Source organism: Protomyctophum parallelum (assembly GCF_964188405.1).
Source record: "Protomyctophum parallelum genome assembly, chromosome: 9".
Lineage (NCBI taxonomy): Eukaryota > Metazoa > Chordata > Actinopteri > Myctophiformes > Myctophidae > Protomyctophum > Protomyctophum parallelum.
Window position 1 is genome coordinate 44,227,473 of NC_139706.1, and position 25,853 is coordinate 44,253,325.

At 43.1% G+C, this 25,853-nt stretch overlaps 1 protein-coding gene across 1 annotated transcript in view; it reads right to left on the reverse strand.

Moving 5' to 3' along the window:
- The window catches only part of dync2h1 (dynein cytoplasmic 2 heavy chain 1), a 389,827-nt gene that overhangs the window by 331,503 nt on the left and 32,471 nt on the right, over positions 1–25,853 (reverse strand). Inside the window, exons 29-40 of the mRNA XM_083773699.1 lie at positions 25,330–25,398; positions 25,083–25,237; positions 23,810–23,942; positions 22,258–22,375; positions 21,927–22,039; positions 21,339–21,452; positions 20,492–20,642; positions 13,295–13,500; positions 10,979–11,161; positions 6,823–7,005; positions 4,746–4,969; positions 2,257–2,378 (exon numbers count right to left, since the gene is read on the reverse strand). Coding sequence (XP_083629825.1) covers positions 2,257–2,378; positions 4,746–4,969; positions 6,823–7,005; positions 10,979–11,161; positions 13,295–13,500; positions 20,492–20,642; positions 21,339–21,452; positions 21,927–22,039; positions 22,258–22,375; positions 23,810–23,942; positions 25,083–25,237; positions 25,330–25,398 — 1,771 coding nt within the window. The remainder of the gene's footprint in view (positions 1–2,256; positions 2,379–4,745; positions 4,970–6,822; positions 7,006–10,978; positions 11,162–13,294; positions 13,501–20,491; positions 20,643–21,338; positions 21,453–21,926; positions 22,040–22,257; positions 22,376–23,809; positions 23,943–25,082; positions 25,238–25,329; positions 25,399–25,853) is intronic.

The following is a 25,853-nucleotide window of genomic DNA, read 5'->3' on the forward strand; positions in this document are numbered from 1 at the left end:
CATCATGGCATGGCATTAAATATATTCCGGTGCAACTCTGTAGCTTACATCAGAGCATAATTGGTCGTTTAATACTAGATTGATTGCAGCTGAGCTCTGAGCTCATCAATGCAAAACTACAAAGCCGTTTCATCGGCTACACAGTTTTAGTTGCTGACATGACATGCAAGGAATACCAGGCAAGTTATATAATTTATTCTGAAGGTGATATATTCTCTAGACTAGTCTATGGACAATGGACATTATAGCATTATTCTTGGCGCTGTCAGTCCGTGCCACTGTGTGTGTGTGTGTGTGTGTGTGTGTGTGTGTGTGTGTGTGTGTGTGTGTGTGTGTGTGTGTGTGTGTGTGTGTGTGTGTGTGATCAACGGGCTGACGGCATTGCGGATCGGAAAAAAACAAGAGAAAAGAGATAATCTAAAATCTAAAATGCACAGTAAAATATGGTTGCGCAAAGCTTATTGCTATTGCTGAGACAGAAAGAAAATAGAGGTTACAAAAGTTAACTTGTCCGATCGTTAGCGCTACGCTCTAACGTTCGCTGCCCTCCCCATTCTCCTTTATAACTGTGCTAATTACTAAACACTGTCATGATTTAGGAGTCTGTCAATACTTTTGTTCTCTCCGTTCCCACAAGCACAAATGGGACGGACGGACGGACAGACAGACAGACAGACAGGCAGACATGCAGAAATGCAGACAGACAGACAGACAGACAGACAGACAGACAGACAGACAGACAGACAGACAGACAGACAGACAGACAGACAGACAGACAGACAGACAGGCAGACATGCAGACAGACAGACAGACAGACAGACAGACAGACAGACAGACAGACAGACAGACAGACAGACAGACAGACAGACAGACAGACAGACAGACAGACAGACGCACAGAGAGATGGGACGACGATGAGAAAGATGGGGATGAGAGAGAGTCAAAGAGACACAGAGCTTAAGAGAGAATGGGGAGGAAGAGAGGAATGGGAGGAGGAGAGTGTGGGAGATGAAAGTGCAAATAAAGTGGGGATGAGAGATATCGACAAGCCGGGTATCAAAGAGAGACACAGAGAGGTCAGAGGGAGGACAGGGGAGGTTGGGTAAACAGAGAGGACCCTGAATCTCTGAGTCTTAGACACAGAGAGAGAAGATAATTAGGACAAAGAGACACAGGGTCAAAGGATCGAAAGATTTGATGGACTCAAAGACTTGTTTTGTTTTTGTTTGGTTTCTTTAGGAGGATTAGGAGGATTGTTGCCGATGTGTCAGCATTTAAAGATTTGGAGGAGGGAGGGTGGGTGGGCAGAAGAGCAGGTGCTGCTTTGAAGACACCTGCAGTCCTGCACTCTTTCACAGAGGATTTCATCCACTCTTTTGTGCCTGTAATAGCGTTACGTGCCACCGGGACGGCAAAGGCTCAGAAGGTAGAGCAGCTGCTTGGGAATGGTAAAGTTCCCGGTTCGATCCCTGGCTCCTCCTGGTCAGCTCAAAGTAGATTGGAGTCAAAGTAGTCTTGCGAGCTCACACCGAATCTGTTCACCAAACATAACCAAACTGCAAGCTCACAATGTATACCGTTACAAGCGTTGTGCGCTTGTAGATCAGCTATTCTTGGCAAACGTCCCCCCCCCCCAGAATATCATATGGATGCTGGGGTGCAAGTGGTTAAAAAGGTGGTATTTTAAGAGTTGTACGCGTAGAAAAATCATCACAGAAATCATGACGTGAAATGTTCGTCAGGTCCCTGGAGTCCGGGTCTCCCCACTCGTCGTGAGTGAGTGCGATACAACAGCAGTGACACACATACATGTTCGTGAGGAGGATATAATCGAACACACGCACAGGAGCCATTTTGGAAAGAACTCTTTCTACCCTTCCCTACTTCCTTCACGCCGTTACCGATGATACTAATTAAGGCTCTGTTCCATTTAGTGGTTCTCAAACGTTTTTTTGTTTTTTTCCAAGGACCCCTATAATTCAAATGGGTCCATTTGGTTCCATTTGTACAGAGTTACACAGCCTTTGAAACCCACTCAAGGACACTGGTGTAGCAGTGAGCCAACATGTACAATAGCAGCACTCTGACTTTGTTTGATTAGAATGGAACAGAGCCTTCATTAGTAAAATCGGTAACAGCTGTGAAGGAAGTAGGAAGAGGTCCAGACGTAGGAAGTTATTCTGCGTGCATGTACCCTATTGGCATGACTAAAACTGGGGAGAAAGAAAAGGGGTAAGAATATGAGTGGTTTCGTACTCTTGTCCTTGCCGTCATGGCTCCTCCTCCTCTGCTGCTGTAAGAGACTGCCACAGCCTCTCAGCACCGTCTTCAAGGCCCGCAGACCCCAGTCATAATGCTGCTGGGGGGTCAACAGCTCCCTGGAGACAAAAACACAATGTTGCGTATTGATACTGTATATCATCGCTATAGTGCAGAATCCTCATATATCATTGTTCTATTTTTGAGGGACGTACGCTAGCCCCTCCTATACACAGGTTTAATATTTGTCTTTAGTTCAATGTTTGTTTTGTAAACGCATTGACAATGAAGGGAACATTTAACGGCACAATGTGTAATTTACGTTATATCGTCTCTTTATTGTTAATGGCGTTTAATGTCTGTGTTTTTCATCAACATGAGTCAGACTTTAATATATTAGCGCCCCTCACTTCACACGGGTGTGATTTATCTTAATACAAATGCATCAAAAGAAGCAGATCTGCTAGCTTGAAACGTTGAGCGAAGTGACGCATTTTGAGCTTGTCAATTTGATACTTTTGAATATGAATTCTGAAAAGAACAGTTTTGGACATACATTATGAGGTTTCCTGACAGACAATATTTGTGTATTTTGTAAGAATAGACCTATCATGGTTTTTTTCCCATTCAAATCCAAGTTATGCGTACTTAGTTGCAAATGGGAGTCATCCACCGAAAATAGCTTGTAGATTTTCTATTTTCAGTGTGCGACACCCACACACAGCTAATAACTCCAATCCCAACCATCTAAATTGTAAACCTAACCTTTAAAGGGGAATAAGACCTCATTCACACGTACCAAACACCAATCAAGCAATGTTTGGTCGTTTTTGGGGTTTTTTGGTCCACCACAATGATTTTCCAATGGGAGTCACATGGTTTGATCAAACATTTGTGTTTGATTGCGGATTGCTCCCCCCTCATCAAACAAAAATGTTTGGTCAAACCATGTGACTCCCATTGAAAATGAATTGGAGCAGCAATCAAACAGCAATCAGACATCGCACACGGACCGAACATTTGTTGTGTTCACAGTGATGTAATTAGGTTTCCAATGTAATGAGTCCCAGGATGCAGGGATGGTCTTGTAGATGAGTCCCAGGGACATTTGATGAGTCCCACTTCAGCGACGTTTTGTCAGTCACATTTTGTCATTTTTACAAATTGCAGCATTTCATTTTTGATTGTTATAATGTGGTTATATTCATGTAGAAATGTATGAAAGAAGTGAATACAATTCCAAATCTGAAAACTTTAATATTTGCAAAGATGTTTGCAACAACAGTGCAAAGTATGCAAACAGAACAACACAACAGTGCAACGTATGCAGAACAGTAAATAATATAATGGCACCAAAATAATGTAAAATATATAAATAATAATAATAATGTGGTGCAATCAGTGAGCTTAAGTATGGTGCATTTAATGCACTGCAGCACAGCTCATTTAAAGTGACTCATTGTCTGTTTGTGAATCGGGTCTGCTTGTCACGCTAAAACATGTTCCCCTAAATATTTCTGTCGGAGGCAGCGCGGTTTAGTTGAGAGAGTTGCGACATCTCCGTTCACTGCTTATTCGTGGGGCTGCAACGGGGTGCAAGCGTCACTGATCACTCAATTGTCGTCACGCTCTCTCTAAACGGCTCTAGTCTACTCTAGAGGCTGCGCTCGGAGCGCTCCGCTCCCCGGTCAGAGCTCGCCTGAGCAACATGGCGGCGCGCTGTGTTGACAATGTAGTTACAACAAATTAGTGGTTCTACAACGATTTCTACATGGATTTTATTTTTTATAACATAGGATGAGGTCGGATGTGGGCATACAAAATGATCGTTTCCGTAGATTATTGTTTTACCGCATTTTTCCCCACGCGATTTCTTTTCAGTGGGAGTACAGTAGTGCATCCCTTGGACGCACAGGTTGATGGTCTATTGCGTCCCAAAACTATAAAGTGCGTTTTTGGACGCAAAACGCACCCTAGTTACATCACTGTGTTCAACATTGAACTGTGTCATTAATATACCTTAGAGTTGTGTGGAAATAATAAAAAAGTATCCCCCTTCTGTTTAGTCTAGAACTCGGGGTCATGTGATCAGTGACATCACAAAGGCGTATTCTGCAGGCCAAAAAGTACATATTCGTACACTATTTGTACACTATTAATGTTATAGTTCAATGTCTCCTTTAAACGCAATCGCACGCACACAGATGTGATTAGGATGTGTTTAAATCTGGCAGGTAATGCATGATGACACATGCATCAATACACCAACCTGTGCCTTTGTCATTAGGTTGATTCAAATACAGAGAGCACGACCCACCATGCAGGTTAATTAAACCAGTGCACACACGCATGCGCTCACACACACACACAACTTTGGTAGCAAACATTAATATTGACTAAGGCCATGAACCTCAAACATGCTGATTTCAACCATCGCGCGCGCACGCGCACACGCACACGCACACACGCACACGCACACACACTACCTGGCCAGGTTGAAGATGGCCGCCAGCTTGCGCCCCAGCATCTCTCCGTCCTTGAAGCCCTCGGAGTAGAGGATGACCTCTGCGATGAGTTCATTGTCGGGCCGGCTCATGGCCACGGGTCTGAACAGCTGCTTCAGGTTGTCGGGCAGCTTCTGCCTGCCGCCGTAGCCCTTCCCCGCCGGGTTCATGGTAATGAACACCCCGGAGTTGGGGTCCAGCTCCACCTGGGGTATATAGGGAGAGGAGGACAGACCAGACAGACCATGTTTTAACTTTGTCTTTTTACTTGACCATAATACAGCGTCACACAAAAGCATCTAAAGCAGTCCGCAAGCTTGCAACGAGCTTGTTGATCTGCTACTTTTTTAATTTGAATCCTGAAAAGTAAAAGTGGTGGACATGTTGAGGTTTCCAACCGAAAGAGACCGAAATATATGCCATCGACGTGACAATAAAGTTGAGTTGAGTTGATACAACGCCCATGTTAAACGCCCAGGGTTATTTAGGACGATTAAATCAGAGCGCCCAGCGATTTACAGCAACAGAGCACATTTAGCGACGCACCAAGCGCTATCCCGGACGTAGCTGAAGTAGCTTGATGTAGCCAAAACACTCCCGAGGCAATCGACTCGGGAGGTATGATTAATTCTAACGCGACTAGCAACGGGACCGCGATGGGCCGTCTAACACATAATCTTTGCTTAGAATTGGACGGAATGATTTAGATCAAGAGTTATTCACGTTTTAAGATTTTCAATCTGATCGGCTAAAATGGGGGGGAACATTTTCGATGACATCCCAACCGGAAATAACATTGAATCAATAAATCTCCGTCATTGTATTAATCTCCATCCAGAGCGCTGGCCGTTACTATTTGATAGGGCGGAGAACTCTGTTTATGCCGCTCGGGGTGTTAATGGAATCTGCAGAGTCACCTTCCGTTTGATTGACTGAGGTTTTTGGCGTTCTCTCCGGCAGTTTAATGGTCGTCGACTGCCAACGTGTGCTGCTGCAGTCCCAGCCTCGTGCCAAGCTGGAACCCAGGGCTCTATACTAGACCCACTGCATGTTTCCCTCTACAGAAAACACCAAGCTGTCACATCCCCATGCCTTGTGAGCTTGTAGCTATTTTCTCCATGTCGCATCACCATACAATCATGTATAAAATATTGTCTAAGTGGTTATGGCAATGCAGGCTATTTCAGGCAGGAATATGACAGCATAATAATGTTCTGCATAATTATGTTCTGCTATAGTGTGTGTGTGTGTGTGTGTGTGTGTGTGTGTGTGTGTGTGTGTGTGTGTGTGAGACCTGGAAACAAGATGAATGCATTTACTTGTATTGCTATAATAATGTGGGCTCAAGACAATAGACATTGGGCCTGATTCACTAAGCTTTGGTACGCACAGCTTTTACACTTGTGCATTCTTTTCACAAACAGAAACAGATTAATCACAAATCTATGTGTTTGTTTTTTCGTGTCATCTACACCGAAGCTCATGACAGCTTTTGGGAAGTCGTATGTTCCACAAATCATGCATACTGCATAGCAGTTATTAAAATGCATCATTCGTCATGGAATAATAAAATTAAAATGTTTATGTGCCCAACATTTGTCAAAAAAAAAAACTGATTTTTGTGTGTGATTGTGTGCTTGGATGTGTGTGTACGAGTACGTCAGTGTTAATTTTGCAAACAAACTATTATGAGAGATTTTGGTCGACTTTTCACAGATGAAAATTAAGTAAAAACTGAATCAAAGCTAAGCTATGATGACTAAATATATTGACAATTTTGTAAACAAATAGACTAAAATGTGAGGGACAGGCTGGATGAACGTTGCACTCTGGAAATAGCAGAACTACAAGCTCCATTTTCAGCATGCAAAAAAGTGTAAAATCAGCCATCAAGGCCCACCAAAATACTGTTGTCTAAAAATAATCTTATGATATTTAGTCTAAAACATTTCAGATTACTGAAATATGACTAAACCTAAATTTAATGTTATTAAAAAAACAATGAGCAAAACTAAATCAAAATGAACACCGGCACGCCATGTGTCTCTGTGCTGCCGACCTCTTTGCCCAGCAGGTCACAGTTCAGCTTGTGGTTCTTCAGGGAGTGCTGGATGGCCTGGATCTGCATGGAGACGGCAGACAGCACCGCCTCCTCCAGGCGGTTGAACTCGTCGAAACATCCCCACGCGCCACACTTCACCAGGCCCACAAAGATACGCCCCATGGACTTCACGTCGATACCCTGCAACACACACAGCTTTGGATTACTATACTTGTGTTGTTAGGACTTTTTTTTTACCAGCGTAAGCCTAAAGCCAGAAATGTGCACAAGCACATGGTGCATGACACCAGCTCAAAACCAAGCCATAAACTAAGGCATAATTCTAGCTCCAACCTCTAAACCTAAGCTCTAAGGGCTCCATCGTATGCCATTCTTTCTTTATCCGCAAGTAATAAACATTTTCAGTGAATTACGCATTTAGGAGGTTCCACTGTGCGTAAACGTTATCTTACGGCCACACACCTACTGTATATTTGCGGGTAGAGGTGTGTCTGCAGGCATGTCGATGTGCTTTCCCTATATTTACTATCTTATGCACACAGGTTTAGGACAACGGAAAGTGCCTTTTCAAACCACCCGTAATGCGAATCTGTTTGATAAAAGAATGCGCTCCTCAGATGGTGCGACCTGAGTTGGAGCTTCCCCGGCTTGACATATGCATGTCTGTCTTAATTCTCCACAAATCTGTGATTGTAATTTCCCTCTAATCAGCAGTGTCAATTCCTTGTGCTCATTGTGCATGATTCCCTCGTTCAGTTTGATCACCTCATCACCCCATTACGCAGGAAATATGTAATTCCCCATGATCAGTAACACGTAGCTGATACTTGTGTCAACCAAATGAAAGGCAATTAAATGCTAGATGGGTGTCATTTCCAATGTGATTTTGCCGTAGTTCAGTGAAAATCTATTTAATTAATCTGATTTCCCGAACTTCCGTTTTCGCTTGATCCCGAAAGGCCGGGGTGGGGGGGGGCAGCACAACTTAGTTGTGTTGGTCGTGGAGTGGATGGCAGAATAGTCAGATACTGGACACAAAACAACGATCTGTATCTAAAATAAATGTATTCCAAGGCAGCACGCGTGGCTCTTCCATAAGGCAAGATCCAGGGCATAATGGATTATGGATAATAGATCTCTTAGGTCACATTCTCACCTAATACTTCGGTAGACTCAATGCGTATGGGCGGAGAATTTGGGATTCTTGCTTATTTAATTTGCTGCAGTTTGCCTTCACACTTTCATCCGCAGCAATTGGAAACGCAGCAGGGGGGACCTTTATCAATGTGTTCCATTCATAAACTAGCCTACACAGTGAAATCTATGGTGATAAAATTATACTCATAACGTGCATGTGTCGTGCCGTCTGGGATTGGACCCCCCCCCCTCTCTCTCTCTCTCGCTCTCTCACTATATGCACGCAGCCACGCACTGTTCTTTTGGGCATGGAGGCACAGCGCTGAGCGCACTGATATAACAGACAGCAGCGCAAAATGTTTACACGTTTATTGAGATGAAAGTTCCTATACTCCCCACTAGACCCCACACATTGACAGCACTCCATGTTTACGGCACGCACAGACAGACAGAATATTCTGTAGGCTATAATACTATTACACTGCACTGCAGTAATTATGTGTTTTCTTAAGCAATTGATTAATGTACTCGTCCTCATTTCGATCAGGGCTTCAGTCTCCTCATTCGACCACGTCTATCCACGGTAACGGGACATCTTTGCGCTGCGTAAAATATGCCTTCTCCGTCTCCAACTGTGTTCAGCTCTTCACCCGCCACATTGTTTGCTTCATTTCCTTTATTTACTGCGGATTGCATCCACACCTTCACCGAATCGTAATCAAGTGCGATTGGAAGCGAAGCGAAACCCCCGTTTTTGCTCGGAGTATAATGCGGTTCTTTGATACACATTATGATTCGAATGAGCCTTCACACCTGCCAAACGAAGTGCATTTTCTGAAAATGCGCAGCAGGATTAGTTTTAATCGCAGCAAAGCTCTCTGGTATGAATGTGACCTTAAAGGGAATGGTACCTGGCACACTGATTGATTCAAGTTGCGTAACGCCCAAACCACACCTATATGCATGTAATGTAATGGGTAGCGTAGGTGTTTTAAGGATTTAGGTGGTGGCACAAGATTTTTTTACGGGGGAACGCCTCTTACACAATACTAAATCCCCCAAATTAAGGAAAAAGGGCCGCTGCCGCAAAATGGAGCCCTAAATGTGTAATCCTAACCTCAACATGAATATCCTCTCCCCCCCCCCCCCCCCCACACACACACACACACACAATTTAGTTGAGTTGCTACAACTGCAGAGCGCAGGTTTTGTGCGTAAACAGCCAGACTGAGTCAGTAAAGAGGAATTTATACTTTTGTTATGCTATTCATCAAACTTTCAATGTTTGCAATCTGGCCCTGAAGCCTGAATGAATTGCACATGCGGAAACTAAAATGCTGTTCTATAAATGAGTAATGAGAACAAAGAGAAAATAAATCCGCATCGCATCCTTTAAAAAAATACTACCGGTACATGGATGCATTTTAAATGCACTTTGTAATTTCTTTGCAGGTTAATATTTTAAATGGCAGACAGGAGGATAGCTTGCAGCAGAGCATTTAGTTGTGTTTGTTGAATCCATACTGGCTTCCATTTCATTATAATTACTGTTATCTTTTTGCTGAAGACGGGTCACTCAGATCCTGGGTCCTTTATCACTTCATAATTATGTTTTGAGCCTGAGTAAGGATTGCAGGGCTCTAAGTATCAATCATCCGTTACTTTTATCCATGAATCAAAAAACAGATAGGTGTGTCTTGGGTGTGGGAGGCATGAAAAGAAAAACAATAAAGAGGAAAAATAAGAGGTTGGGAACAAATCACAGACACTACATCCAGAGAGACTTACAAGAACAAGAACACCACAAGGTAATACATCAAATGCATGTAAATCATACTATAATTAACCGAATGTCTGTCCGTGTGTCTGTCAGAAACATTGCCATAACTCCTTACTGCCTGCACCAATCACTCCCATATGAATATGGAGGGTGTAACGAAGCCCTTTTTTCGATTTGACACATTAATGATTATTAATAATTAATTTATTAGTAAATTACAAAACGCACCCGGGCGCAGTACCCTTCACGGCCACAAGGGGGGGGGGGCAAATATCTCACAACGGGTAAGGACTAGTAATAGTAATCTACCAAAAATATATTTTTTATCCCACGATTTTGTAACCCATTTTTCACCCCTGTGTCAATCATCTAATGTGATCCTGGGCTCTACACACCCTCCACCAACCTAGTCCCCATATATGGGGGACAAGGGGAGAGCAACGGACTTGAACTCATGCTTCAATGATAGTAATAGTAATCTAGGAACATAGGTAAACCGAGAACCTATGTGCAAGGTCATCGAGGCTATAGGGCAAGTGCTACAGGCTAAGGTGGAGACTGAAGAGGTGAGTCTTCATATTATGGCAGAAGATTTGTAATGAGTTTTCCGTTTCTAATTGCAATGGGGTGTTCATTCCACAGTCTAGGAGCCAGAAGGGAGAAGAGTCTGAGACGTGTGGAGCGTTGTCACGGATGAACCACTGCTCAACTGGGACTGTGCGTAAGTGGTTCTCAACCAGTGGTCCGGAGACCACCAGTGGTCCTTGAGGTGGTGGTCCCCAGCTAAATTATGGCGAGTTGGTAACCAAATTGACCCGTATAGATCTTTAACGGTCAAGAGTTTTTATCAAACATCTGTATTACTTAATTTACATGAAGTCTACACAATTAGAGAATGTAGAATAATTGATGTTTTGATCAACGTTTGCCTGTTATCTCTCCTATGGTACCAACATCAATACAGCATGACATTGTGGACAAAATCGTATCCAACTCTAACAAAATATTCTAAGCTTTAGGTCTGACTCTCTGAAAGGGTCAATCTCATCAAATGGTGATCCGTGGCTCAAATGCCGAAAAATAATGGACCTTGATATGAAAAAGGTTGAAAACCACTTCTGTACGTCATCACCAACACCAGGACTAAACATTCTCTATTGAGTGCTTTGGTGCTGTACCTCATCACAGTGGAACACCAGGACTAAACATTCGCTATTAGGTGCTTCAGCGCTGTACCTCATCACAGTTGAAAACCAGGACCTGCCGTCCAAACAGCCCCCCCAGGGCTTTGACGGACTCGGTCTTCCCGGTACCGGCGGGCCCGTACGGGTTCCCCCCAAGGCCCATCTTCATGGCCTGGGTCAGCGTCAAGTAGCACTTATCTGTCAGCGGCGTGTGCACCAGCTTAGCGGCATTCCCCTGGTACACGCATGCAGGAGGAGGGAGGGAGAGAGGAGGTTATTACTGGAGTATTTCCAATACTACACTTCATCTCTGAGGATTTTTTTTTTACTCCATTACAATTATTTGACAATTAGAGTTACATACTGTACTGTAATTATTTTGTGGATTTTGAGTATTGTTACAAAACATGCATTAACCACTTAAACATATGCTATTTGAAAATAGCCAATCAGGCCTGGGCCGCTGGCGTAGCAATTGTAGCCTGACAGCATGTCTTTGGTGCGTGTCATTCCCCATCTCTCTCTCTCCCCATTTCCTGTCAGTCTACTGTCCTATAAATAAAGGCATAAAAATAAAACTACTTTTTGATGCCAATAACTTTATAATTTTTGTACAATTTGAACACCATACTTTCACTTGTAACAGAGTGAAAGTATATGCTGTGCTACTTTTACTTAAGTAAAAGATGTGAATACTTCTTTGTGAATACTCCACCACCACTGATGAAGGAGTGGAGGGCACTAAAGGGGAGATGAGGGGGTTTAGGCAGCAGTTTTGCAGAGGGACTGCAGCAGAGTACACCAAGGCATTTCTAGTAAGCAAAATAGATCCATACCTGGAACAAAACTGCCCCCTAGTGGTGAACACTAAAATGTGGGGACTTGAATGTGATTGTGGAGCTGTTCCGAGTAGAAGGATGATGTGAATTAAGGATTCGTGGCATTATAATAGTCATTTTGTTTAAAGCCAGGGAATGTTCCTGCAGTAAAGTAGCTTTTCCAGATTCCTGATGAACAACAAAAGCTTACGCTTTTCTCAGTGCTTTGGACAGGCAGTGTTTAGAGGCCAGGACCTCAATATGTGTATCGAACTGTGTAAAGCTTTGGCAGTATTTGTCTTATATACCAGTTGTTCTCAAAACTTTGAAGGCCGCGACCCCCCAAAACAATCATATTTGAAACCCCACCCAGACAAGCACTCGGAATTGTAGTTGAGTTGAGTCATTACATTTTGTTCGTACTCATAAGTATAGCTGAAATGTGTATATGGCAGCATTTGTCCTACATCTATACATACCTGGTACTCACAAGTAAGACGCGCAAACGCGGGAAGCGAACGCAGCTCGTGTGTGTGTGTGGGTGTGTGTGTGTGTGTGTGTGTGTGTGTGTGTGTGTGTGTGTGCTACAGCTGCGCCCTGTGTGTGTGTGGGTGTGTGTGCTACAGCTGCGCCCTCTGGTGGCGGGCGGGTGGTGTCACAGCGGGACAGACACACACACAGACATGATCTGCAGGGTCTCATAGTTAGTGCTCATTGCATTCGCAATCATTGCATTCGCAATAAGTATAGCTGAAATGTGTATATGGCAGCATTTGTCCTACATCTATACATACCTGGTACTCATAAGTATAGCTGAAATGTGTATATGGCAGCATTTGTCCTACATCTATACATACCTGGTACTCATAAGTATAGCTGAAATGTGTATATGGCAGCATTTGTCCTACATCTATACATACCTGGTACTCATAAGTATAGCTGAAATGTGTATATGGCAGCATTTGTCCTACATCTATACATACCTGGTACTCATAAGTATAGCTGAAATGTGTATATGGCAGCATTTGTCCTACATCTATACATACCTGGTACTCATAAGTATAGCTGAAATGTGTATATGGCAGCATTTGTCCTACATCTATACATACCTGGTACTCATAAGTATAGCTGAAATGTGTATATGGCAGCATTTGTCCTACATCTATACATACCTGGTACTCATAAGTATAGCTGAAATGTGTATATGGCAGCATTTGTCCTACATCTATACATACCTGGTACTCATAAGTATAGCTGAAATGTGTATATGGCAGCATTTGTCCTACATCTATACATACCTGGTACTCATAAGTATAGCTGAAATGTGTATATGGCAGCATTTGTCCTACATCTATACATACCTGGTACTCATAAGTATAGCTGAAATGTGTATATGGCAGCATTTGTCCTACATCTATACATACCTGGTACTCATAAGTATAGCTGAAATGTGTATATGGCAGCATTTGTCCTACATCTATACATACCTGGTACTCATAAGTATAGCTGACATGTGTATATGGCAGCATTTGTCCTACATCTATACATACCTGGTACTCATAGGTATAGCTGAACAGTGCATCCACCATGTGTATGTGGCAACATTTGTCCGCTCCTATGTAGAAGCGCAGCTGCTTCTTCCACGCCCAGGAGTCCGGGCTGCTGACGCCTGATTGACTGAGCTGCTTCACCACGCTGATGTTGTGGATGATGTCCAGGATCAGAGCCTTCAGCTTCAGCTGCAGAATGCTGGATTCTACACACAACACACGACACACGTACAGTACAATACAACCACTGGCACAATCTCACAGCTGATTGGCTATTTTCACAATCTGTTGCTGTTGGGCAGAAACTTCATACCTCCATATAACCTTTTTGTGTTTTTGCCTAAATTAATACCCTACTTGATCACACTACAGCGTCACACAAAAGCATCAAAAGTAACACATCAACAGTTTTGGACATATGAGGACTCCACCCGAAAGGGATGATATAGGCTTATAAGGTTTAAGTAGCTAAATGTATGTAGTTGAAACGTTTTCTCCATGGAGCAACAGTGATGTGTGGGGACGCCCTCTTTTCCAGGAGTTTTGCCTTAATTGCGTATAAACAATAACATTTAACTTCACTAAAACTATGCCTAAACCTAGCCTCACAAACACTATGCCTAACCCTAACATAAAACAAATTTAGAACTAAGAGCAAACTAAGAACTACTTAAAAATCACACCTGTGTGAACCGAGTGGTCTCTCTCTCTCTCTCTCTCTCTCTATGGCGCCCCTACTGCCCTCTACTGGTACTCGTGCTCATTAACGTCACATAGGCGGACACAGAGTCACAGACATTGCTGTTCTTTGGACTGGTTGCACCACTCAAAAATTATCCAAACATAGACAATTAACTCTGATGAAGAAACTAAAAACGTAATTGCCCAGACACTTCAACGGACAGATGGTGAAATCAAACATTCTTTGCTTGTACATAAACAATGTTGTAAGATACAGAACACCGACTCAGAAACATAACCTCACAGAAATGATGCCTAAACCTAACCTCAAAAAACCTGTCCGCCTGGGCCAAACACCTGGGAAAGAGTAAGTCTCATTATGTGTGACGTGTGTTGGCTCTACAGCAGCAGGCTGGCATGAGAGCTACGGTGCAATCAGTGGCAGGCAGCACTGATTGGAGCTGCTGGAAGTAAATGGCTGGCAGAGCAATCTAATGACCCTGGACAAATAGATGGACCATAAAACCTGGCAGTGGAGTTGGTGCAGCCTGACTAACTGCATGGCTCTTTGGCTCAGACACGAGACCAAAGCATAACGTATGGGCTGTGGCACCTTCAAGCTGTGGTGCCGGGGGCCCACGAGGCCATTGCAAGGTTGAATGAAAACAGTGTTGGAAAAAATGATCCAATTGATCCAAGCCAGAACAAAATCAATTGATTGATCAATAAAAAATCCCTGATCCGGAGAAGGTTGGGGGGGTGGAGGGTGGAAATTAACTAAGTACATTTACTCATGTTAGTTTCATTGTTTGATACTACATCTCAGAGGCAAATATTGTAATTAAGAACTCAATACACCTAATTACGTTGCTGCTTTATAATAATACACGACACACATTAACAAGCTCATAGTGGCTTGCAATGGGAAGCGTTGTGAGCTTATACTGTAGATTGGCTAGGCCTATATAAAATACATAAAAGACTAGCTGTGAATAAAATGTAATGTGTCATATGAACCGGTGTGAATAATGTTGACACCACTACCTTTGTACTTTTACTCAAGTCAAACATTTTTTACCTTTAACTTTATTTCTGCACTGTTCTATTGATATTTTCACTAAAGCAAAAAAGTACTCTTGAGTAGTGAGTACATCTTCCACCACAGATGAGCAGTGTCTTGTGGCTGCGTGTATGGGTTACACAAAGTGCTAGAGTATGTGTAATTTAATTCAGTTGGATCCAATCAATTTAAACTCACTTTCAGAGCCATAAAGTCTCATCAATCAATAGGCACCTACTGGAATCTGGAGTTACTGGAAGTTATGGATGTACTTTAAATTATTTTATGTGTTATATCTTTACTGTATATAGTCGCTGTCCGGCAGAAACATTTTATTTCCAATATTATTTCAACGTTTAATGTCCTACTATGTCGTACAACAGTGTCCATCAAAAATAGCCAAAACTAGAAAAAGTGCCCTTCTGGGCACAGGTCTCCACCAGGATAGGAATGTAGGACATTGCAGCTTGCCTTCATCTGGTGGTTGGATAAAAGGGCAACAAAAGTAAATTATCCACAGATCCGTGCAGTTAGAGGTAAAAACACTTTTTGGCCAGTTATAGCGCCACCTTGAGGCTGAGTTGAAATTGTTCATGTGGCATTTCGTCCTCGGCCTAGTGGGAATGTGGGTGCACAATTTCACGGGAATCACGCGATGTGTTCATGATTTGCAGCATTTTGTTTGAAACTGAGCACTGAACTTTGGAAGCCAATCTTAACCAATCAGGATGGAGTCTGAGAAATCTGAAAGACCGGTTTCGTTGAATGGCTCTAGAGAGACTGTGTACCAATTTGCGCGATGTTTGGACAAAATCTGTAGGTGTACTGTGCAAAAACTTGTTTTGCACAAAGCGGCCTCCTGGTGGCGCTATAACAGGCCGTTCTGGAAAGTTTGGGGCAGAGGTTCATCGTTGGCATCCAGGGAGTGTGTGTGGAAAATTTGCCATCGACCGGGTTAACGGTGGCCGAGATTAGCTGCTCACGGACACACACACGGACACACGGACACACGGACGGACACGCGGACGGACGGACGGAGTGCAAAACATACTCTCCCCCCATGCCTTCGGCCTGGTGGAGACAATAACATTATATGTATTTTGGCTATTTTCTGAAAATGTTTGAAAGTGAAAGTGCTAAATAAGACTGTCTGTGGGTTTTGTAAATATTGAACCAACCAAGAACTAATGACTAAATAATAACTACATTGGATCCATTGGAACAAAATAATGTTCTTTGTTTCCATTTGCTGAAGAGTAACAGTTTTGGACATACAAGGTCTCCACCAGACAGCGACGATACGGTTTACACTGACAGAATGTCCTGCAAACCAACAACAGTGATTCAATTTCAGCGTTTGATCCAGACAACTTCAAAAAATTGCCTCTGTGCATTTGTGCCCAAGATATCGTTCCGCAACGGTGCGTCTTGTGTTTTCCAAACCTCGCTGCTGTGTGATCACGGCCAAAGTAATAGCTTGGAGGATAATGGAGGATAAATAGATGGATGCATTAAAAGCATTCTCTGGCTCGGAACACCAGAGCAATGGATGGATGATGTTAAACTAGGCAGGCCTGCTATTATTTAAAGGATTGTTCTTAAAGGACCACTTCACTACTTTTCCACCTATCTTCATGATAAAATGGCACTATTTTTTTCTACTGGTGATATACAGTTCAGGTAGATCACCACCCATCAGGCAAACCAGGCATACTTAATGAAATGGTGGGTGTGTCCAGATAAAAACAACATTTTAACAAATAATGTAAAATCTTCCTCATATATTAATAATACCTGATGATTAGGTTTTATCAGAGTGGTCATCCCTCTATGTCAAACATTAGAAAACTCAAAAAAAAATTCATTAAAAGAAGAGCACACTTGGCTGACATTTTGCCACCACTTCATGAAAGTGATGATGTCAATTCCTGGAAAGGATGGACTTTTGGAACACTCCATTACCTCTGAAGGAGTGTTTTCTTTTAACAGTAACAGGGGGACACAACTAAAATATAGTTTTTTACCCAATTTTAAACAAATTAAAAAAAAAACTTTATATGAGATATATATTTTTAATTAACATTTTCTGGGCTCAATATCTAGTCAAAGTTGAACAATCATGCAGAGGGACAGGCCATGCTTTAAAAAATGTTTTTAAATGAAATAACCCTATAAAACTATAAAAACACAAACTTTATTGTTCTTATGTTATGAAAACACATCAAGGAAACTAAATTATGATTTTTATAATTGTGTCTTTTTTCAAATTTACAAATTGTTTTGTTCTGAGAGACAGAAAATGGCATGAATTAGAATGACCCGCATACTCTTCCCTCCATCGGTATATATGCATATATATATATATATATATATATATATATATATATATCTACAGCATATCTATAAATGCATGGAATCTCTGTGTCTGTCTGTGTCTCCCCCGTATGTCTTGAGAACCGTTCGACCGATCAGCTTCAAACGTGACAGGTGTATCACCGAGGACACATGGGAGTGTAGTGCTGAGTGGGATGTCAGTCGGACTAGCGGTTCAGTGGTTGACCAGAAATACTACCTCTAAATCCACAACTGCCTTAGCCTGGTTAATAAACCAGACTAATATCGCACGGTTCGCGGGATATTAGTCTGGGGAGGCTCAGCTTGGATTTCATTTCCAGGGGGGCGGGTTGAAACATTTTCTCTTTGACGCAATTGGTCAGAGCTACTGTCAGTCAAAGGTCTCAAGCATTGAAAGTCACTGCACCAAAGCCCGCCCATATTGCATACCGTGTCCCGATTGGCCGCCCCATGTCTCTGGTGTAGGAAATGGGCGTACAATTGAGCCTCTCCAGACCGTAATCCACCGGCAGGCAAACTTTTTTTTGCCAACGGCTGATTCGGTCTGGTTTATTAACCAGGCTACAACTGCCTGTGTTTGTGTACCTTTTAATTATGCCCATAATATGGGCATAAATAAAAGGTACACAAACAGATCTACATTATATTATATGTAGATCCCTGATGTCATCGATATGACGTCACAGACTGGCCTCACATACTATGATAAATGAGCACTCAAGAATTAAAGAAAATAATAATAATAATGAGCACTCAATGATTAAAGAAAAATACAATCTCATGACTGAAAATAAAATAAAGTAACAAACATTTGTGAAATAGCGTGAAAGGAGTCCACCATGCACTAACGCTGTGTTTCAAAAACAATTAGCACAATGTGAGGAATTATGATGTTTTGGTGGCCATACAGCTACACCAGTTGGAAGAAATTGCAGATTTAACCTTTGCTTTTGTTTTGTGAAATATTTGAGATCATTAGGATTATCTGAAGATTGAACATGCATTCTTTTTTTGATCACTTCAAATTCACAAAATACAATTTGAAACCCTTGGACTACCAATCCCAATTTTTTTGTTTGGGTAACAAATTGGCATATTTTTAATTCATCATTTTAACATTAATAGAAAGATCTGATGGTTTGAACAGTTGTTTTTTTTCATAGCTAGTGTATTCTCTCGAATTGCCACCAGATGGCGGGAACGCACCATTATGCTGATTTTGGCCAAAATAGACGAATCTTCCTAAGTCACTTCCGGGTCAACGATCGATAACATCCGGTAGTATTTTGACCTTAGTCACTAGCTTGGCTGTTCGGAATGCTAAGCTAATGCTATATTTTTCATAACTAAGTCAAATTAACCTCAAATCAACCCCAAAACATCGCAAAATATCACATTTTTTACAGCGACGCACATAGAGACGGCGGGCATGCACGATAGCGCACGATCACGCTGATTTCGGCCGTTTTCTGGTCAATTACATCCAACATTAGCGATATTAGCGATTTTTACTCCATTGAACCCCCGATAACTGACATTGATTGACATTCCGTTAATTCTGTGAACGGGAGGTTTGTATTTTTAGCAATAATCAGTTTTTTCCGCGAACGGTAGGCCAGGGGTTAAAATATGAAAGAACCAAAAATACATCGGTCGGGCACGGTGCCGCCATTTGAAACAGGTCGGAATCTGACGAAATAGTCACAGATCCATTCAGGGTTGGTTTTGCAATTTGAAAATGTTTTCGAAACGGGTCGGAATCGGTAAAATGTCACAGATTAATTTCGGATTTCGGGACCATTTTTTGGACCCATGAAGAGCTCTGTTGGATTGTTTAATGTCCAGTGAGAAAGCAATGTTGTACATTAAGACAATCATCTGGGGACCCCTCTCCAAAATAGTTTGTGGACTGCCCTGCTGGTCCAGACCCACAGTTTGAGAAACACTGCTGTAAAACACCAAATTCCTCTTTTGAGAATCCGAGCTGAAAAAGTTTAGGAACTGGCTGTGTGAGTTGGAACCATTGTATATTATCTGAAGTAGTCACAGTCCACAAGCTTTCTATCTCCTCCTGACAGGAGCAAAATGACTTTTCTCCAACACTGTGACCTTAGAAGCCAGCCTGCAAGACAAGATGACCGTCCAGGAACCTGCCTCTTTTATACTGCCGCTATCCGACGGAAACCATGTATGTCCAAAACCGCTACTTTTTCAGGATATTGTTGCTGTCGGGCAGAAACCTAACTTTTTTCGTAAATTAACATCCTACTTGATAATGCTACAGCGTCAAACAAAAGTATAAAATGTAGCAGATCTGCAAGCTTGAAACGTTCACATTCAGTGGGACTGATCTTTCTCCCTGTCTGGGTTTTATGTGGCGTTCACTTAGCCTCCAGGTCATTAGATTAGGCCAGCAGCAATTACTCTCTTCAGTTTAATCTGAAGGAGCGTGTCTTTGTGTGTGGCTGGCTATCAGGTCAGTCCGCCTTGGAAGTGTTTATCTCGCAGTGATAAATAACGACCTCCATTGCAATTAGAGCTAAATCAGTATGACGGCCATGGGAGAGTGATAGGCAAGAAGACGGTTTTGGTTCGGATAGGAGTGTATACGTGTACGTGTACGTGTGTGTGTGTGTGTGTGTTTATTGACTTAGCAGACACACGCACGCACATGCACACGCACATTTGTATTACTATACTTTTAAGGAAGGACATCAACATTTTCAGACAGCATTGAAAATAGCAGTGAACCAATGGACTGAAATTTCCGTTCTGGGCAGTCAAGGTGTCAGTGACCACTGCACATGCTGACAACACATTGTGCTGCTGTAGACCGGGTATGTTTTGGTGTGTGATATTGCTGCAAAATTAATTTGAAAATAGGGAAAACTCTAACTCCAACCCCTAAACCCAACCGCTACCCTTAACCTGAATCTTATCCTAAACGTAAGCGTAACTCTCCAAATATCACACACACACACACACACACACACACACACACACACACACACACACACACACACACACACACACACACACACACACACACACACACACACACACACACACACACACACACACACACACACACACACACGTACCTGTGCTACTCTGCTCTTCAGAGCTGGTGTCTACATTAGTGTAGTGTTCTAGTTTTGCAGCCAGCTCCAGCTCCACCTGCTGTAGACTCTGATCCCTCAGAGCTTTCTCCGTCTCTTCAGTGAACTGGATCTGCTCCGCCAGGCACAGGATCTACACACGCACGCACACACACACACACACGCACGCACACACACACGTTAGTTTACTTGTGAGGGGCGGTGGTGGCCGCATGGTAACCACAAGGTTGCCAGTTGGTGCCTTGCATGGTTTCCGCTGCCATTGGTGCATGAATGGTTGAATGCACAACAACCTATGTAAAGCGCCTTGGATAAAGGTGCTATATAAATGCACCATTTACCATACAACAATTTTAAGACAGCAATTTTATGAATTACATTTTGACCTGTTTTGCCCAGTTGAACTCATCCAGTGCCAATCACATGTTTTGAGTTTTGTGCTGTGTGGGAAACAGGACATCACATAATCGCAAAGTCTTCTAACTTGAGTAAAAAAAATATTACCCCCCCCCACTGTTTTTCTGTAAATATACTTGCACTGCTTCTAGTATTGAGGATTTTTGTCTTTATGCATTGAACATCATAGGAACACAAAGCCCTCAAGGCGTTTTGTGTAATCCTTTCAGCATTGTTGTATAATTGTACCTCTAAAGCCCAAACCACACGGTATGGACTCCTCCTTGGGACAAGGTCAACCACACCAAGTTGCATTGGTGTGGTTGACCTCTTGTATAATATAAATTCATTTGCTAATGTAGATGGGGTAAATTGTTGGAATTATTGTACTTTTTTTAAACTAAGATGATGAAAAGGATGTGTGCGTGTGTACCTGTGAGGGGTAACGAGAGGGGTCCACATCTCCTTTCTTTCCTGCGGACACACACTCATACAGCAGGTGTTTCAATGTCTCCTTCATCTCTGCAGAAAGCTCACCCAGCCACACCTGGGGTGGAGGGAGAACACGCACACAGAAAACACATGTTCAGTTGGGATACCAATTTTGTCCAATAAGGAGAGAGAATCTCACAAAAAGGTATTTTATCAGCATCAAATGTATAGTGTTCCACTTAGAATTGTGTCCGTTTAATTTCTTCTTCTTTTTTTGACCCCTGGTACTGAACAAACGCTCTAGAGCAATGATAAGAATATAGAGCTATTTAAGATTCAATGCAAACGTAAAAATAGCACTTTTTTTTCTAATTTATTTTATCCCACGATTTTGTAACCCCCCGCAGTTTAGAGACCAGGATTACTGCATGCTTTTTTGTGAGGGTGCCCACCTAGGAGACACGGGGAGAACATGCAAACTCCACACAGAAAGGCCCTTTCGCCAACCCCGCCTCGGATATGGGCCTGCCCCCAAAATAGCACTTTTAAGCATCGATTGATTCGACAAGCATGCGTGTCATATGCTTACCTCCACGTGGTTGGAGATGCGGATGAGGTTCCTGAGTGGAACCACCTCTCCCTCTAGAGAACGCATGGCCACGATGTGCTGGCACTGCTCATCAAACTGCACACTGTTGATGCCTACACGCACAACATGCACAGAACGCACACACACACGTTTGAATTACTATACTTGTATGGACATAAACATGTTAGGTTGGCATTGTAAATAGCAGGGGAATAGCCGAATGTGGCATGCAGGCCTGGCTGGGGGTAAAATAGACACCGCTGGTCGCAAGGAATATGCAAGAATGCTCATATATAGTCTATTATGTAGCTCAGGGGTAAACGTCTCTGACCAGCAAAGAGCTTCTTGAGGTGAGATTGGATGACGGTCGGGTTGGTGGCCTGGCCCAGGATCTCCAACAGGTCGTCATCTCCAATGAAGTAGAACCTCGGGAACGCAGACCGCTTCTCCTGAAACCCACAAGGACACAGGTTTGAACTTGTGAGGGCATCTTTAGGACGGCATTGAAAATAGCTGAAAATAGCCGACAAATGTATTATGATGAACCTAATGTCTTTCCTGTGAGGACCAGGAAAACAGTCCACACAACGTCTAGTTCTCATAGTCTACTGCAGGGGTTCCCAACCTTTCTATTACCATGAACCATCTGACCGTTCATAAAATGTTCGCGGACCGGTATGGCTGGGGGGTGGGGTTGTGCATTGAGGTCGCGCATCATCGTACCAACTACCAAAACACGGAAGACAGTTGACTGGCCTCAAGTCGCCTCCCCGCTGCTATATTATATCACATTCTCAACATAATGTTCCATCATTGTCAGTGACCATATCATTGATCCTGGTGACGCACGGTTATGTATTCACATTCGGGAAAACTTGGGATTCCCTTCTACCATGTCCCGCGTACCAGCACAGGTCCTCCACATCCGTTTCCACATCTTTACATACGGAATAATTCATTCGTTGTCACCTCAGTACAGCAGTCATTGCGAACGCAGTGAGCCACTTACTATGACAGCAAGGGCTGAATGTCTGTCTGTCTGTGTGTCTGTCCCGCTGTTACACCACCCGCCCGCCACCAGAGGGCGCAGCTGTAGCACACACACACACAGGGCGCAGCTGTAGCACACACACACACACACACACACACACACACACACACACACACACACACACACACACACACACACACAACCACACACACACGAGCTGCGTTCGCTTCACGCGTTTGCGCGTCTTACTTGTACATAAAGTGCTTCCCTGTTGTTGCTTGGTATGAAATTGCATTACTTGTGAAGAACTGTCATTGGACAAATTGTGACTTTTAAGCCACTTGGTAATCTAAAAAGGACGAACATGATGATGCTGTGTGTGGGAGTGGGTGTTGGTGTCAATGCAGTTCACACTTCAGTGTGAAAAGACCAAAGGTCAGCCCAAATGGGGTGTGTGTCATGTTGACACCAGGCCCGGCTAGCTCAGTCGGTAGAGCATGAGACTCTTAATCTCAGGGTCGTGGGTTCGAGCCCCACGTTGGGCGTAGGCTTTAAACACCTGTACCTCTGGTCTACCGTATACTTGTGGGGACATGTGGTGTGGTCCTCACAAGTATAGGAATACAACCACACACATTTTCAATGGTAGGCAAGTGGCAAGCTGACAGATCCCATGAAACTGTTGCGTGCATGCTCATCTCATGCACACACCTTCCCGTGGCCAGAGCTAAATTGCATTTAACTTCACACTGAAACACATTATGTCAAAAACTGTTACTTTTTAGGATTCAAATCCCAAAACAGCAAATGTATGTGTGTCGCTGTAATATGATTAAGTAGTAGGGCATTAATTGACAAAAAAAGTAAAAAAAAAATAAAAAAAATATGGTACCTCTAGGAACTCGTTGAGTGATTTCTGGCAGCGCTGTAGCTGATCCAGGATGGTGACCAGGGAGTTCCTGATGCCAGCCCTGGAGCTCAGAGAAACCACACGACTGTCCCTATGAACATCTGACATTATAGACCTGGAGCACACAAACAAACAAACACAACCAATTCAGTTCATAGTTTCATTGTTATTATTTTCTACCAAATACAACATAATCTACCAGTAAGACACCTGAGGGCGAGAAGCTAAAGGGGCAGAGGTCACGTGCGCGCATCCGCTTGGGTGACAGCAGACTGCTGGGCGAGCACTGGCGCTTGCCATAGGAATGGGTGATCAGATCAACATATCCGCCTGAGTGACAGCAGATTGCTGGGCGAGCGCTGGCGCTTTGGCAACTTTGAGGCAGGCCTGTCTACAGTTTAAATGGACAGGTATCAGTCAAAAGGGAGACATCGAAGAGGAAGGATGGATGGGGAACATATGGAATGTCAGAACAGGTCAGCTCTAGATCCCAGATCTAAGGGTTTGAGGTGAGATGTAGAGTTGCTAGCCAATATTGATGACATAAGGGATCTCCAAATATGGGCTTAATATTGATGACATCACGTGATGTTACAAGGCATGACCATATATGGGGCGTGACTGACTGACTGACTGACTGACGGGAAATGCACGATTTCATATTAAATGCAACGTGGGGTCGCAACAAAGGACATGATGTGATCAATTTGGATTGCTTTGAGATGCTACCCAGCTGTCCAACACTAGAGGGCGCAATCAGACTAAAGTGTAGATTGCAAGCAGTTAAAAGATGATGCTTTTGGACAAGATAGAAAGATAGAAGGACAGATAGACTTTGTAAAATACTGTACAAAATCTTAAACGTTTTAATGAAATGCTGAATTAAGCTTATAGTTTTGTCACCGGCACACAACTAAGTGTAAATCATAACTTCAACCAACAACCTAAACCTAACATCTTAAATGCCTAAATCAAACTAATTGTAAGACTAATTCTAAGAAAAAACAACAGGAAAATGGTCCTCACAATAATGTTGTAATCTATTGGGCCAGAGAAAATATATTATACCTGGGCACTTCAGAAGATTACCCAAATAAAATATTGTGTATTGGAGCACTCGACTGGTCTGCACATAATGTATTGTTTGGCAGCAGGAGTGACTGACGTTTCCACTTCCTCAGAGTCAAACCTTCTTATGGCTGAGGTACGCAACTATTGGGCATTTGACACACACAAATACAAAGAGAGAGAGTACCTGAAGTCCTCGTCAACCTTCTTGAAGCGGGCCTGCTCTCTGGGCAGCGCCCCGCGTCCAAAGATGGGCTCCAGGTAAACCCAGCGCCTCTGGATGGCGTTCAGGCTGAGCAGGTACTCATCCAGGTCCGACAGACGCACCTCCCACAGACTCACCTGGACGCATGTGGTGAGAGAGGAACATGAGCTCACAGCTTGACACGCTTTATCAGTGTTTATTTAAACACTTAATAGTGTGTTGTACTGACCTTGTCCTGGAAGCCGCTGTAATATGGAGAGTCCTTCAGAGACTGCAGCAAGCAGCGGTTATCTCCCACCTAGACAGAAGCAGAGTGGAGAGAAAGCCTGTTATCTGTCCCAGATCTGGCCAACAGATACACATCTGTGTGTTGTGTTCAGAAGACAATTTGCCACTACAAATAATGCTGCGCCCACACCAATAGTGTCGTTTAACTAGCCGTCTTCTGAGAAATGGAGAGGTTGAAGATGCATGGAATAAAGCCAAATTAAACCATCTCATGACTGAACCATTAATTTTTGTTAAGGCCAAGGCCGAATCTGTGTTTTGTGAAACGGCATGAAAGGTGGCCCCAGAGACATGCTATTTTTCTGCAACACGTCAACCATGTACACCTACCTGCTCTCTGTACACATTTCCATAAAGAAGGGGTTCTCAAACTTTTTGGTCCTGGGTACTCCTTGGAGGGGTACCCAGCTTTGATCCACTCAGGCCACCAGAGCTCTCAATGGAGCACAACTAACTTACATAGGA